Source organism: Cynocephalus volans, chromosome 6, assembly GCF_027409185.1.
Source record: "Cynocephalus volans isolate mCynVol1 chromosome 6, mCynVol1.pri, whole genome shotgun sequence".
Lineage (NCBI taxonomy): Eukaryota > Metazoa > Chordata > Mammalia > Dermoptera > Cynocephalidae > Cynocephalus > Cynocephalus volans.
The window spans coordinates 113,559,616-113,573,913 of NC_084465.1; the positions used below are offsets into that span (position 1 = coordinate 113,559,616).

Consider the following 14,298-nt stretch of genomic DNA (forward strand, 5'->3'; position numbering starts at 1 on the left):
TTTTTCCTGATAAACTCCGATTTCAGTTTGTACCTTCCCCCGATATGACAGAAAAGGGCTCAAAAGTGGCATAAACTCCAAGAATTAGAGGATGGGAGAGGAAATAGCAAAAGAAAGGTGACAACAATTCTTGCAAGATGGGAGGAAGTGGAAGAGGGGTAACTGACTTAGCAAAATAGAGGAAAACTTCAGAGTGGGGAAATAAGAAACGAGATAAGCTCTGGAGGTGCTTAGGAAGGTGGGGTTATGGGGTGGGTGGAAAGCCTATATGCAGGATAATTACATCTTTATAGTTCTCAAGCCTTTCCCCCAATTTCACATAGCTGGGTGACTGCCTCTCACCTCTGCAGGTAAAATGACTGGGGACTGTCAGGAACACCAGGCACAGAAGAGGACAAGGAGCCTCATGGAAAAGAATAAAAACGGCTGGTTATATCAGTTAGTTAGAGGATGGTGTTGATAACACCAAGTCAAGGGTTCAGATTCCCTCGCTGGCCAGCTGCCAAAATAAAAATAAAAACTGAAACATGAGACTGGCCCAGCCCCCCTCCTCAGCTTAGCTATTAAAACATTGGCCTAAGGGCTGGCTGGTTAGCTAAGTCGGTTAGAGTGTGGTGCTGATAACACCGAGGTCCAGAGTTTGATCCTGTACCCCCCAGCCACAAAAAAACCCCCAAAACAAGAACCAAACACTGGCCAGCTTATACCACCCCCTGCCTGGCACAGGTGAAAGGTTGGAGAATACTCTGGAGAAAATGAACATGCTCAGAAAAAAGATGTATAAATATAAATATTTAGGAGATCCCCAGTGAAAATCACTGAGCCATGAAGCCTCCCAGTTGAGAAGCCTCATTCAAGGACATTAAGATTTTTAGTGCCGTGTTCTTAGATATGAGCAGTCAAGGATTGCCAGACATTTGAGGCAAGACTTGAAAGTAGTTGAAGCAACAGAAAAAAGAAACTCGGAATAAAGAGACAATGTAGGGAGTAGATGAGAAAGATAAAAAAAGAGAAAGTATCTACAAAATGACAATTGATAACGCACTTAGAATATCTGATAAAGCTAAAATTTTAAAATTCAGTAAGAAAAAGTTGAGGCAATTTATCAAAGTAGAACAAAAAGACAAAAAGATGCACAATAGAAGAGAAAAATGTATGAAAATAAGAGGTGAGCCAGGAATTTCAACATCTAAGAGGAGTTCTAGAAAGAAGTAAAGCAGATGGAAGAAAATGATTATTGAATAATAGAAGTTTTCTAAAACTTATTAAAAGTAGTAAGTTACATACCTCTTGAACCCCCAGCATAGTGAATTTTAAAAGACCCACACTAGGGCCAGCACGTGGCTCACTCAGGAGAGTGCAGTGCTGATAACACCAAGGCCATGGGTTCAGATCCCTATATAGGGATGGCTGATTAGCTCACTGGTTGAGCGTGGTGCTGACAACACCAAGCCAAGGGTTAAGATCCCCTTACTGGTCATCTTTTTAAAGAAAATAAATGAATGAATAAATGAATGAACGACCCACACTGATTTTATTAAATTTCAAAATGCCAGGGATAAAGAGACCCTAATAATAATACTGTAATAACAAATGTTTATATATTATGTGCTTAGTGGCAGGCACTTAGTGCTTTATATGTATTAATTCATTCAATCTTCTGATAAGCCCATTTTGCAAATAAGGAAGCTGAGGTGCCTGGAGATTAGAAGTTCGTCCAAGGTCACACAGGCAGTCTTCCAGGCAGCCTTGATTCCAGAACCTGTGCTTCTTTTTTTTTTTTTAAAGATGACGGGTAAGGGGATCTTAACCCTTGACTTGGTGTTGTCAGCATCACGCTCTCCCAAGTGAGCTAACCGGCCATCCCTATATGGGATCCGAACCCGTGGCCTTGGTGTTATCAGCACCGCACTCTCCCGAGTGAGCCACAGGCCGGCCCCTCAGAACCTGTGCTTCTAATCACTATGATCTCAAAGAAAGGTTTGGGGATAAGTATGATACCAGACTTCTCAACAGCGAATTGGAAGCTGAAAGATAACGAGGCAGTTTTCAAAATTCTGAGGGTAAGCGATTTTCTATGTTGCATTCTATACCAAGACATATTTTTCAAGCAAGTAGAATAAAAATATCTTTAGACATTCAAGGTATCAGAATGGCTTTATCCTATGCACTCTTAAGAAACCACTGGAAGATATGCTCCAGCAGAACAAGGGAGCAAACAGAAAAACATGGGATCCAGGAAATGGGACCCAGCACAGGAGGTGAGGGTAATAGCTGTACAGCAGGATTAGAGAGCAACTGGCCCATACTAGACCAGGAGCCTGGAAAGCTTCCAGGAAAGAAAACAATGGAACTGATGTTGTATTGGTACATTTAATTGTGTGAAAAAATTGTATTGGAGGGATGATGGAAGATGTAGACAGAATTGGTGATAATCATACAGAAAACTAGTTAATAAAAAAATAATAAAGCAGTTATCAACTCCAGTTAAAGATAACCTTGTAGGGCCGGCCCGTGGCTCACTCGGGAGAGTGTGGTGTTGATAACACCAAGGCCACGGGTTCGGATCCCATATAGGGATGGCCGGTTAGCTCACTTGGGAGAGCGTGATGCTGACAACACCAAGTCTAGGGTTAAGATCCCCTTACTGGTCATCTTTAAAAAAAAAAAAAAAAATTGTCCCATTCCTTCCAGCATACACATGATGGGTCCTTGGAGGCCACCTAGGCCAGATCTCTATTATACATATAGGGAAACTGAAGCTCGGAGAAGAGAAACAACCTTCCCAAGGGCATTGGTGGATGGATGCCCCATCACCTGATTCCTAGTTTCCCATCACACCCTGTTGTCTCTGGGACCTCTGACCAGTAGAAGTTCCCCCCCCCACACACACACCACCTGCCCAGCTGTCGGCCTCTACTACTTTGTTCTACAGGCACCACCACCTCCTCCACTCCAGGTTTTCCCAAAGAGCCATACTGAGATCAATTACACCAACTTGGCTGTAGAGGGGAAGGTGGCCAGACTCTGAGCAGCAGAAGGGAGTGCGCATGCGCTTGTTCTCCTGTCCTGTCCATCCATCTGTCATTACACATTTATTGGCTTGCACTGGTGAAATGCCTTTGGTCTGAAAAGACTAGGGTGCCCAGTCTCTTGGGAGGATAGGCATATAAAGAGCTAAACACAGACACCAACCAAAAGACAAGACCCAACACACTGAGGCCCTGATTAAAGCAGGGAGGTTGGGTTGCTGAGATGTGTCTGAGGAGAATGGAGAAAACTGACTAGATAAGAGGTGAGGGATGGGGAAGAGCCTGGAATGCAGAGTCCAGATGAAGGGGTCAGTTATACGTTCATGTCTATTCCCTCTGTTCTGGGTTTGGCTGGTCTTCAGAGGGTGATGCTATGGAGCAAGGAACTCGGATGTCCCTGCAGGATGCTTTCCAAGAGCCTTACAGCTCAGCCAGGGATCTCCTGGGAGGAAGGCAGAGGCAGTCCCAGAGAGTGTCTCTTCCTTCCTGTCAGTCTCCAAAAGGACCATCTGACCTGTGAGCTCCAGAAGTCCTGGTCCCTGACTCTTCTAAAATCTAAGACATAGAGGACTCCTGAGAAAGCTACTTTCCAAGTGGTATTTTATATTCTAGTACAAGAGTCTGGGTTCTTGTCTGGAGAAGCTCAGCAAGGAGGGGGCTGGGGACATCTGAAACTTCCAGTTCCCAGATCCGTAAAGTAGCCCGATGCTCTAGAACTTTAGACTTGTATGTCCATCTTGAACTCAGCATGTCCCAAAGTGAATTAATTATCTTCCCTCTCACCCTAGGTCTTCTGTGTCTTCATTTCAGCAAATGGCAAAACTATTCATCCAGTTACTTAAAGCCAGAAACCCAGAAGTTACCCAGGACTCCCTCTTTTCTCCCATTTCCCATATCCAACCTTCATGTTGCCTAGTCAAGTGGCTAATTCAGTGCTCTCATCTTCCCCAGCAGCTCACAGCATACAAATCAGATGTCCGCTCATTCTGACTTTCCTCTCTTTGCCTCCATAACACCACACTCCTCCAAATTGACTCCTGTTTCACTTGCTCTTATCTGCTCAACTGCTAAATGGTGGAGTATCCCAAATCTTAGTCTTGTCTATTCAGATTCTTCTGTTAGTTATTCTTCTCCAGTTCCACTTTAAGTACTGTCTAAATGACTGAGACTACCAGATCTGAATTGCCAGCATTGATCGCTCCTCTAAACCTTAGATTCATAAATCCACCTGCCAACGTGACAAGCATCTTTGACTTGCTTTGTCCTAAATCAAACTCCTGATGCCACAAGTGTTCAATCCTGCACCTCATCTTACCTGTCCCGAAATGAGTCACCATCCATTCACGAAGTTGCTAAACACTCAAAACCTGTGAGCTGGAGTGGCTGGTTAGCTCAGTTGGTTACAGCGTGGTGTTATAACACCAAAGTCAAGGGTTTAAATCCCCATATGGGCCAGCCACCAAAACCAAAACAAAACCAAACCGCAAAAATCTGTGAGCCATGCTTGATTTTACGTTCTCCCATCCCCCCTCTTCAAAATCAATGAAGCCTATAGATCCACCTCCAAAATATGTCCCCAGAACAAACACTTCCTCATCTTCCCTCACCATCGGCCTGGCCCAAGTCACCATCATCTCTTGCCTGGACAACTGCAGAAACTAATCCCCGTGCTCCTCTTGCTGTCCTTCAGTTCATTCCTAATGCAGCAGCCTGAGGGCTCATCCATACAAAATATGATCATACCACTCCCCTGCTTAAAACCCTCCAAAGGGTTTCCATAACGCTTAAAATCCAAATTAAAATAAAATTCACGATTAATCTGATCTGAACTCTATTTACTTCTCCTATACCATACATACCAACACTCTCCCTCTGGCTCACGACATTCCCACCACACTGGAATTCTTTTTCTCTTTAGAACACGCCAAGCCTTTCCTGCTTTAAGTATTGGTTGTTCCTTTTACCTAGAACTCTATTCCCCTTGATTTTTGCTCAGCTTAAATGTCACTTTCTCTAAGATGAGTAACAGAAAACCCAGGGAAAGTGGCTTACCAATAAAGGGATTTATTATCTTATATTACTAAATTAGGGCATTTCTGGAACTTGTGAAATAAGTGGCTCAGCAATGTCATCAAGGATCAAGGTCCTTCCTATCTTGCTGATCTGATGATCTCAGCCTGCAGGCTTGCTCTCCTCTCAATCCTTCCTCACATACCCATGTCTAGAGGTGGAAACAACCCCTGTCTCTCTCTCTTTTTTTTAAGGACTAAGACCATGTCCCAGAAGTCTCCAACAGACTTCCTCTAATTTCTCACTGTCAAGAACTAGGCCACTTAGCTCAGTTGGTTACAGCATAGCCTTGGAATGCTAAAGTTGCAGGTTCAGATCTCTGAACCAGCCAGGTGCAAAAAAAAAAAAAAAAAAAGAAAAAAGAGAACTAGGTCAAATGCTCACCCATAAACCAATCAATGGGCAGGATTATGGGACCATAATGACCAGTCAAATGGAGGAGTGGTAAACCCCACAACAAAATCAAGATTTTGCAAGAATGGAGGCAGGGAAAAAGGGTGGTTAAGTAGGTAAGCAACAGTGCTTACTACATCTTCACTGGACCGTGAAAGATGTCCCCAATCACTTTTCACAGTGTTTGAAATACAGTAACATTAAATTTTTTTTCCATAATATTTCTCACCATTTCAGGCAAAATAATGTAGGGGCCAAGGGAAGATATACCCTTCAACCCCCTGAAGGTTCTCTGAAAAATCACCTGATAAACACAGATTAATGTGAAGAGGCATACAAATTATATTTTATTTTATATTTTATTTGGCAGCTAGCCAGTACAAATTGTTATATCTTAGTTATACATGACACAGGAGCCTTCAGAATGAAGACCCAAAGATATAGAAAAAATTGTTCATATTTATGCTTAGGTTCTCTGAAGCAGGCACAGCCATGTAGAAGTGTGATTGGACAAGAAAAGTGTGATCTAACACTCACAGACTGAGGGGGGAAACACAGCAAGGCCTGTCTGTTTGGATTTTTCTTGGCTTCTTTGTGTAGCATTCCTTCCTCCAGGGTATGTGGTAGGCCTCTTTCTGGAATGGGGGTCTTATGACCTACAATCAGACAAGCTAGGTCAGAGAATTTCTTTATGTCCAGCTCCAAGACAGTGACCCGCTTTGGGGAAGAGGAATTCTAAATTCTATGGCTTGCCATAGAATGAGAATGAGAATGGGGAGAATGAGATCAAAAGACAGGAGAGCAGGAGAAGGTCAGAGGAAAACTTTGCTTTTGAGGCTGTTTCTGAGGCCTTCACTTTGGGGTGTCATTTTCTGAGCCCCAACAATAGCATAGGGGCTAACAACACAGACTCTGAAGCAAAACTGCCTGGATTTGAAACCTGGCTCTACCACTTCACTAGCTGTTAAATTTCTTAAACTCTCAGTTTCCTTATCTGTAAAATGGGGATGACAATAATAATATTACCTACCTCGTAGGGTTGCTGTGAGGATTAAATGAGTTGGTATAAGGATTAGATATGGAAAATGCTTTAAACAGCTACCAAGTTCCAGTTCGTTCCTGAGGCCCAGCTGAATCCTGGAGACACTCTTGTATCCTTGTAATAAATTTCCTTTTCTTGCTTAAACCAGTTCAAACTTATTTCTGTTTCTTGCATTCAATTTTAACTGCTGAGTAATATCCATCATATAAATATACCTCAATGTACCCATCCTTTTATTGATAGACATTTATTTTCAATCTTTCACTATTGCAAACAACTTGTTATGTGTATCTCTTTGTAAACATGCGCTAGTTTCTCCAGAATATTGGCCAAAAAAGAAACTGAAGCCAAATACATACAGCAAAGATTTATTGAGTCGATATGCCAGTTGCAACCAGGGAGACACATAAATCAGGCAGCCATGAAAATGTGGTTTGAAAAGGGCCAGCAGAGCTAAATTTTTTTTTTTTTTTTTTTGATAGCTGGCAGGCATGGGGATCCCTACGCTTAATCTTGGAGAAGAGTTTAGCATTTTATAATCACAAGAAGGGGGAGAAATCAGAGAGAGGACTGGCTGGTTAGCTCAGTTGGATAGAGCATAGCGGAGCGTGGTGCTGATAACACCAAGGCCCAGGGTTCAATCTCTACACCAATCGGCTGCCAAAAAAAAAAAAAAAGAGAGAGAGAGAAATCAAAGGGGAGAGATCGAAGGACAGCTCTCCTAATCTTTATGGCTTTCTGGCAGCCATTATGGCTGCTTCTAAGTAAAATGGTCTTATTATAACACTTTTCAGGACAGGTGGAAGTGACTGCTGGCTTATTCCAAATCTCCCTGGGTGCTGTAATTTAGCTGACCTGGTCAGAACAGATTTTTTTTTTTTTTTTTAATCAAGAGTATGCCTAGAAATGGAATTGCCACACCTTTGGGATCTTAATTTCTTTCTTTCTTTTTTTTTTTTAAAAAAAGATGACTGGTAAGAGGATCTTAACCCTTGACTTGGTGTTGTCAGCACATGCTCACCCAGTGAGCTAACCATCCATCCCTATATAGGGATCCGAACCGTGGCCGTGGTGTCATTAGCACCACACTCTCCCGAGTGAGCCACGGGCCGGCCCAGGGATCTTAATTTCTAAAACCTGACTCTCTGCCCTTTCCAACACTTCCTTATTCTTTCACTTTCACCAAACTGCAAGTCTCTTTAAACTCCTGGAGAGCAGAGATAGTGCCTCTAATAAGGATACAATAATAAATAATTCTTGCTGGCCAGTTAATTCAGTTGGGTACAGCATGGTGTTATAACAGCAAGGTCAAGGGTTCAGATCTTCATACCTGCCAGCCACCAAAACAAATAAATAATTCTTTACAACAATAACGCTGTTCTTGGGTTTCATGAAGATCTCTGCTCTTAGGCCGGCCCGTGGCTCACTCGGTAGAGTGCGGTGCTGATAACACCAAGGCCACGGGTTCGGATCCTATATAGGGATGGCCGGTTTGCTCACTGGCTGAGCGTGGTGCTGACAACACCAAGCCAAGGGTTGAGATCCCCTTACCGGTCATCTTTTTAAAAAAAAAAAAAGATCTCTGCTCTTCCCATGGCCAATAACTCAGTACTTCTCAGATTTGAACAACTCTGATTCATCATCTCGTACATTCTCTATCTAAGCGAGCCTGGCATTCTCACGCGTGGGGTGTAGGAGCCGTGATATTGACCCATGAGGCTGGGGCGGTGGGCAGGGGCCAGGCCGTAACGGACCCCGTATTTCAGGGCCATGTACCTATACTACGCTGAGGGCAGGGAGGAGAAACGACTGATACCCTTCCTTAGGACAGGAATGGGGGAGTAACCTTGTCAACCACAGGCAACAGCTGGGGAAGGGAGCCGAAGTCGGACTCAGACCTGGGTCCTCGTAGTCCTATCTAACCTCGCTCCACTCTTTCCCTTCAATCTCAGCCAAATTGTGTGGGGCTGGTCTAGATGGTTCTCAGTGTCCCTGAGAAACTTAATATCTAGGAGCAGGGCCCTTCATTTATAGAGTTTATCCACCGAACGCGCCCTGCCCACTTCACTTTGGTTTCATTTGGCGCCCAAAAGGGAAGTGACGCCCCTGCACTCGCCCGCCCTCTGCCCTTAAGTCTTTTCCCCAGGTCGAATTGGTACCTGTACCTTTAAGGTGCTTGGCCTAGGCGGAAGAATTCGAGGGCCTGAGTCTACGACCCTCGTTTGAAGCTCCCTCAGATTGGTCCAGTCTGGGCGAGGGGCGGGCTGTAGAAAATTCCACATAAGTCATTGGTCTTTCCTCCGGCTCCGCCCCGTGAAGCAATCGAGAACGCCCGTGATTGGTCAGGGGCTCTGGAGGCGGGCCCGAACGTTGCGCCCGGTTCTTGTACGGTATCCGCTATAGCTGGGTGGGTGGCATGTCTCGGGCGGGTGGGGAGACGCGTGAGGGCACGCGGGGAGAGAGCAGTGCTGCTGCCGGCCCGTTCAGCTTCAGCTCGGAGCCCACGCTTGAGGACATGTAAGCAGTCCTTGCCAGCGCGGGATGGGGAGCGACTCCCTTTCTCCCTCATTGGGGAGGGTCCCTCCACGTGGTGAGGAAGAAGGCTAGCAGCGGTGCTCCTGTCCCGGCTCTGCTGGCTGGCCCCGGGCGAGCCTTCTAACCTCCTCATCTGCAAAACGGGAGTGGCAGTGCACATCTGAGGGAGGGGAAATTGGGTGAGGCCCCCTGAGTAATATTAGGACCATTCTTTATCCTAGCCCTGGGGAGATACCGGAGTCCGATACTGCCTCTGACTTCCAGGAGTGGGTGGTACGACAGGGACAAATGAAGTACTGAGAGGTGGGGGACATTATTTCTTGTTGAGGGAAATCAAGAAAGGCTTCTTTAGGAAGTGGCCGTGGAGTTACAGTCTGTAAGATAAATAGACTTCAGATGTGCAGAGATAGGGACATTGCAGGTGGAGGAAACTGCAGAAGTAAGGCCGGCCCGTGGCTCACTCGGTAGAGTGCGGTGCTGATAACACCAAGGCCACGGGTTCGGATCCTATATAGGGATGGCCGGTTTGCTCACTGGCTGAGCGTGGTGCTGACAACACCAAGCCAAGGGTTGAGATCCCCTTACCGATCATCTTTTTTAAAAAAAAAAAAAAAGAAAGAAACTGCAGAAGTAACAGCAAGAGATGGAATAATGAAGGTGGTATTGTTAGGTTTGGCTGGCGGGTAAGGTTTGTACAGGGGTGCGACCATTTAACAGATGAGGAGACCAAATCCCATAAAGAGGAAATGATGGGCTGGCGGGTTAGCTCTGTTGGTTAGAGCACGTGCTGATAACACCAAGCACCAAAGTCAGTTTCGGATTCCCATACCGCCCAGCCCCCAAAAAACAACAGAAGGAATGACTTGCTCAAGGCCATCTGAGGAGTTAGTTGCAGTATCCCCTGGTCCCATGCCCTCGTTACGTTATCACTGGGGTACCTGCTTGGGCCCTGCATATCCTCCTGCAGCCCCTAACCCTAGGACTTGGGCTTCCACCTCTTTGTCCTGTTCCAGCCGCCGCCTCCATGCTGAGTTTGCTGCTGAACGAGACTGGGACCAGTTCCACCAGCCTCGGAACCTCCTCTTGGCCTTGGTGGGGGAAGTAGGGGAGCTGGCAGAACTCTTGTGAGTAGATGGAAGTCTTCCTGGAAGAGTCTGTGGTGTGGGGGAAGGGGAGGGGCGCATTTAACTGATCATCAGACATGGATTCACTTTCCCTTCCTCACTGCCTGGCTCTGTGCCTGGTGCTGCAGATGGCAGAGATGACTCACATGTCCCTACCTTCTAAGGGCACCCAGTCTCCTGGGAGAGACAGGTGTGAAAATAGCAAGGCAAATCCAGGTCTAAGGAGTGATGGCAACAGCCCTTTACCTCTGTCTCTGGGGCTGAAAAGAAGGTGTTCTACAGAAGACCTGCCTGTGGCATATGAGACAGGGGTCACTACATTTGCAAAGGTAGTGAGGCAAAGTTAATTTCAGCGAGAATCTGATACTCCGTCAGTGTAAGCTTCTCGGGAAAGATCAGGGATTTCGTGTCCATTTTGTTCTTTGTTGTGTCCCAAGTGACTGGCATTAGGCACTCCACAGGTAGCTACTGAATGAGTGATAAGGCTGTGAAGGAGAGGGATAGGGGATAAACGCAGAAAGTTTGGGGCTAGAGAGTGATGTAGTTTGGACAGAAGACCTGACCAGATTTGAGTGCTGGAAAGATTGCTATGTCTGCAGAGTGAATTGGAGAGAATGGGGCAAGGGAGACTAGAGAGGAGGCTGGAGTAGACCAGGCAAGAGGTGGTGAGACCTAGACCAGACAGGGCAGTCACTGAGGGGTGAAGATACTAGGGCACAGAGAGGTGTGTGAGGGCAAGCCATTCATTCATTACAGATTTATGAGCATCAGCTGTGTGCTAGATCTTCTAGAATCTAGAGATAAGGCCTTGAAGAAGGCACATAAGGTTCTCACCTTCACAGTGGAAGGAGACTGACAAATAAGTAAACTAATTTAAAAAGATCTGTAATCGTGGCAAGTTCTATGAGGAAAATCATACAAGGTAATGAGAGAAGGTAACAGAGGGAGGTCTTTTCTGAGGAGGTGATGTCTAAGCTGAGACCTGAATAACAGGAAGGAGCTAGCTATGGGAACCTGGCGGGGGAGGCAGAGGGAGCAGTAAGTACTAAGTGCATAGACCCTGTGACAGTTTTGCCTGTTTTCAAGGCAGAAAATGCTGGAGTGGCTTTAGATAGGGAGCGAGAGAGTAGTGGATGAAGATACTGGAAGAGCGGGGTCAGCTCATGCAGGACCTTGGAGGCATGGTCAGGAGTTTAGATTCATTCTAGGCACCATTAGGGGTTTAGGGAGGCTTTAGCAGAGAAGGAACAAAATGTAATTTGTGCTTTTAAAAGATTGTTATGGGCAGGAGTAGAAGATGAGTTAGTGGGGAGATGGTTAGGAGGCTTCTGTAGTGGTCCAGGTCTGAGGTTTGGTCTGGGGTGGTAGTGGCTAGGGTTGGAGAGAAATAGAATTGGGTCCCAAAGCTTTATCTCAACAAGTAAAATGTTCTCTTGGTCACTTCTTGACTAAGGTAGAGACACAGAGGTCTGGGTTTTATCTGTTAGGGTCTCTTCCCCACCCTGACTCTTCCCAGGACCCAGATGGGTTGAGTTGTCATTGGAGCAACTTCCTAGGAGGTGAGAGTTCATTGCTGCAAGGACTGGGTTAGAGCCCATTTTCCCAGGTAGCATCTCTGTGTGTGTGTGTGTGTCTGTGTTCTGTTCCCAGTCAGTGGAAGGCTGATGAGGAGCCTGGCCCCCAAGCCTGGCCTCCCAGGGAACGAGCAGCCCTTCAAGAGGAGCTTAGTGACGTCCTCATCTACCTAGTGGCATTAGCAGCCCGCTGCCGTGTGGATCTGCCCCAAGCAGTGCTCTCCAAAATGGACACCAACCGACGACGCTACCCAGCCCATCTGTCCCGCGGCTCCTCCCTTAAGTACACAGAATTGCCTAACGGGGCCATCTCTGAAGACCAGCCTTTGGGGCCTGCAGACCTTGCCCGTGAGTCCACAGGCCAGGCCTCAAACTAGAAACATGGGTGCACAGAACCTGCAACTCAGCATGGCATCTGAAGAACAGAGGGTGGCCCGGCCATGAAACCTTGTTCTAATCCTTTCCTAATAGATCATGGGCCCTCCGGCCCCACTTCTTGAGGTCTGAGGCCCAGGAGCCTCCAAAAGATAGCCTCCTGGTGTTTTCTCTCCAAGTAAAACAGTTTGGGGCAATAACTTCTACATTCTTCCTGGGTAGCCAGGGAGGCTCTCTCAGCCTCCTGGAAGGGGTACCGAGGTACCTCAGGCTTCAATACCCATGTATCTTTATTGTACCTCCTTCCTGCAGGGCAGGGTCCTCTGGTTTCTAGCAGATTCCCAGTAGGATCTCATGTACGAGACGTCTCCTCCTCCTTCTGGGCCTGTACAGGAGATTGGAGGCTATATGTCGTATTGGTTAAGAGTCCAGATTCTGGAGCCAGGCTGGGTTTAAATGCTGTCTTTGACATTTATGAGCTGGATTAAATTAAATTACTTCATCTTTCTGCACTTTGGTTTCCTTATCTATAAAATGAAAATAACAGTACCTACCTGACAGGGTTGTAAGGTTTAAGTGAGTTATTAGAGTGCTTAGGACTGTGCCTAGCACATAATAAGTAACTGGCAAGTTTGCAGTTACTGTTAGTCTGTTCGCCTTTTCAACTCAGAACTCTCAGGGGTCCAGTGCAGGAAATCAGGGTCACACATCAGCATTAGGTCTCTGATGTGGGGCAGAACAGGGCTTCCTGTCCTCTTGGGCTTGGGCCCCTTGGTAAAAGTGAACACCCACCCCCCACTCCAAGGCCAATTTCTGTCCTTCCTTTCCACCTAAAGATACTGTTGAGTGTGTGATTTATACATTGTGTGGCCTTGGGACATCTCTTCCCTTTCTGAGATACCTATGGCCTGCTTCCCTCACAGGTGGGGGTAATGCTGGGGAAAAGACCTTTATGCTTTCAAGGATTTGTAGTGGTCACTGACTTACCATCCCTCTGAGCCCATTTCCACATCCGTAAAATTTCCCCTTACCAGCCTCACTGTCTTACTCCTTTATCCAATGATCCCTCTTCTTACTTCCCAGGTAAAACAATCCATCAGATTGGAACTGCTTCAGCTTTATGTCCCAATTCCTCTCCCTCTCCAGTGACAATTACTAATCACTTACTAACCTCATTTCATTCCCTCGCCTTTATCAGTTATCTCCTTCCACTTTTAGATAATCAGCTTCTCTTCCTTTTCTTTTTTTTTAATTTTTTTTTATTTTATTTTTATTTTTAAAAAGATGACCGGTAAGGGGATCTTAACCCTTGACTTGGTGTTGTCAGCACCACGCTCAGCCAGTGAGCGAACCGGCCATCCCTATATGGGATCCGAACCCGGGGCCTTGGTGTTATCAGCACCGCACTCTCCCGAGTGAGCCACGGGCCGGCCCAAAGGGAGAACTGCCGAAACCCGGGAACGAATCTTCCTTTTCATTAGACTTTCTCACCAGCACATAAATCATATCTGAGTCTCTTCCCTATTGACAAAACCCATCAAACCTCCAGCTGCTTCCCACATGCTTTTCACAGCAGGTCCTCTTGAAAACGTTGTCTACACTCACCCATGCTGCTTCCTCATTCTCCCACTTATACCCTGACGCACTCTGGGCTGGTGCTCACCCCCACCCATGCTACTGAAACTACTCTCCCCACTTACCCTGCACTCATGACAAATTCAGCGGACACCAGAGCAGCATCTGACCCAGCTGACCCTCCTTGTGACCAGACACTTTCCTAATTTTCTTCCTACCTCCGGCTGTTCTTTCAGACTCCTTGGGTATCCTCTTCTGAACAACGTAGCATGGACTCCCGAACGCATCTCTTATTTCCAATCACCTTACTTCCCCCTCCACACTTAACCTCTCACATGTCAAGATTGAGCTGTAACAGTTGCTCCCACTTCAGCTCCTTTCCTGCTCCTCATCCTATGCCCCACTCAGTGACACTGTCCTGCAGTACCTGAGCTAGAAAGTCAGTCCCATCTCTCCCTCAAACCCTGGTCCACTGACTCCTATGAATTCTCACTCAAATCTATCCTTCCGCTTTAATCCCTCAAGGCTTCTTTGTTGCCTTGGATCCTTTAACTTGGCTTCCAAGGTCCCTCATAGTC

The 14,298-nt window shown here is 46.3% G+C and overlaps 1 protein-coding gene across 1 annotated transcript; it reads left to right on the forward strand.

Moving 5' to 3' along the window:
• Window positions 1-8,930: 8,930 nt before the first annotated feature.
• DCTPP1 (dCTP pyrophosphatase 1) lies at window positions 8,931-12,657 on the forward strand. Its single transcript, XM_063100270.1, has 3 exons — window positions 8,931-9,054; window positions 10,086-10,196; window positions 11,847-12,657. The coding sequence occupies exons 1-3, from the start codon at window positions 8,954-8,956 to the stop codon at window positions 12,145-12,147; spliced, it is 513 nt and encodes a 170-aa protein (XP_062956340.1). The 5' UTR covers window positions 8,931-8,953; the 3' UTR covers window positions 12,148-12,657.
• The last annotated feature ends 1,641 nt before the right edge of the window (window positions 12,658-14,298 follow it).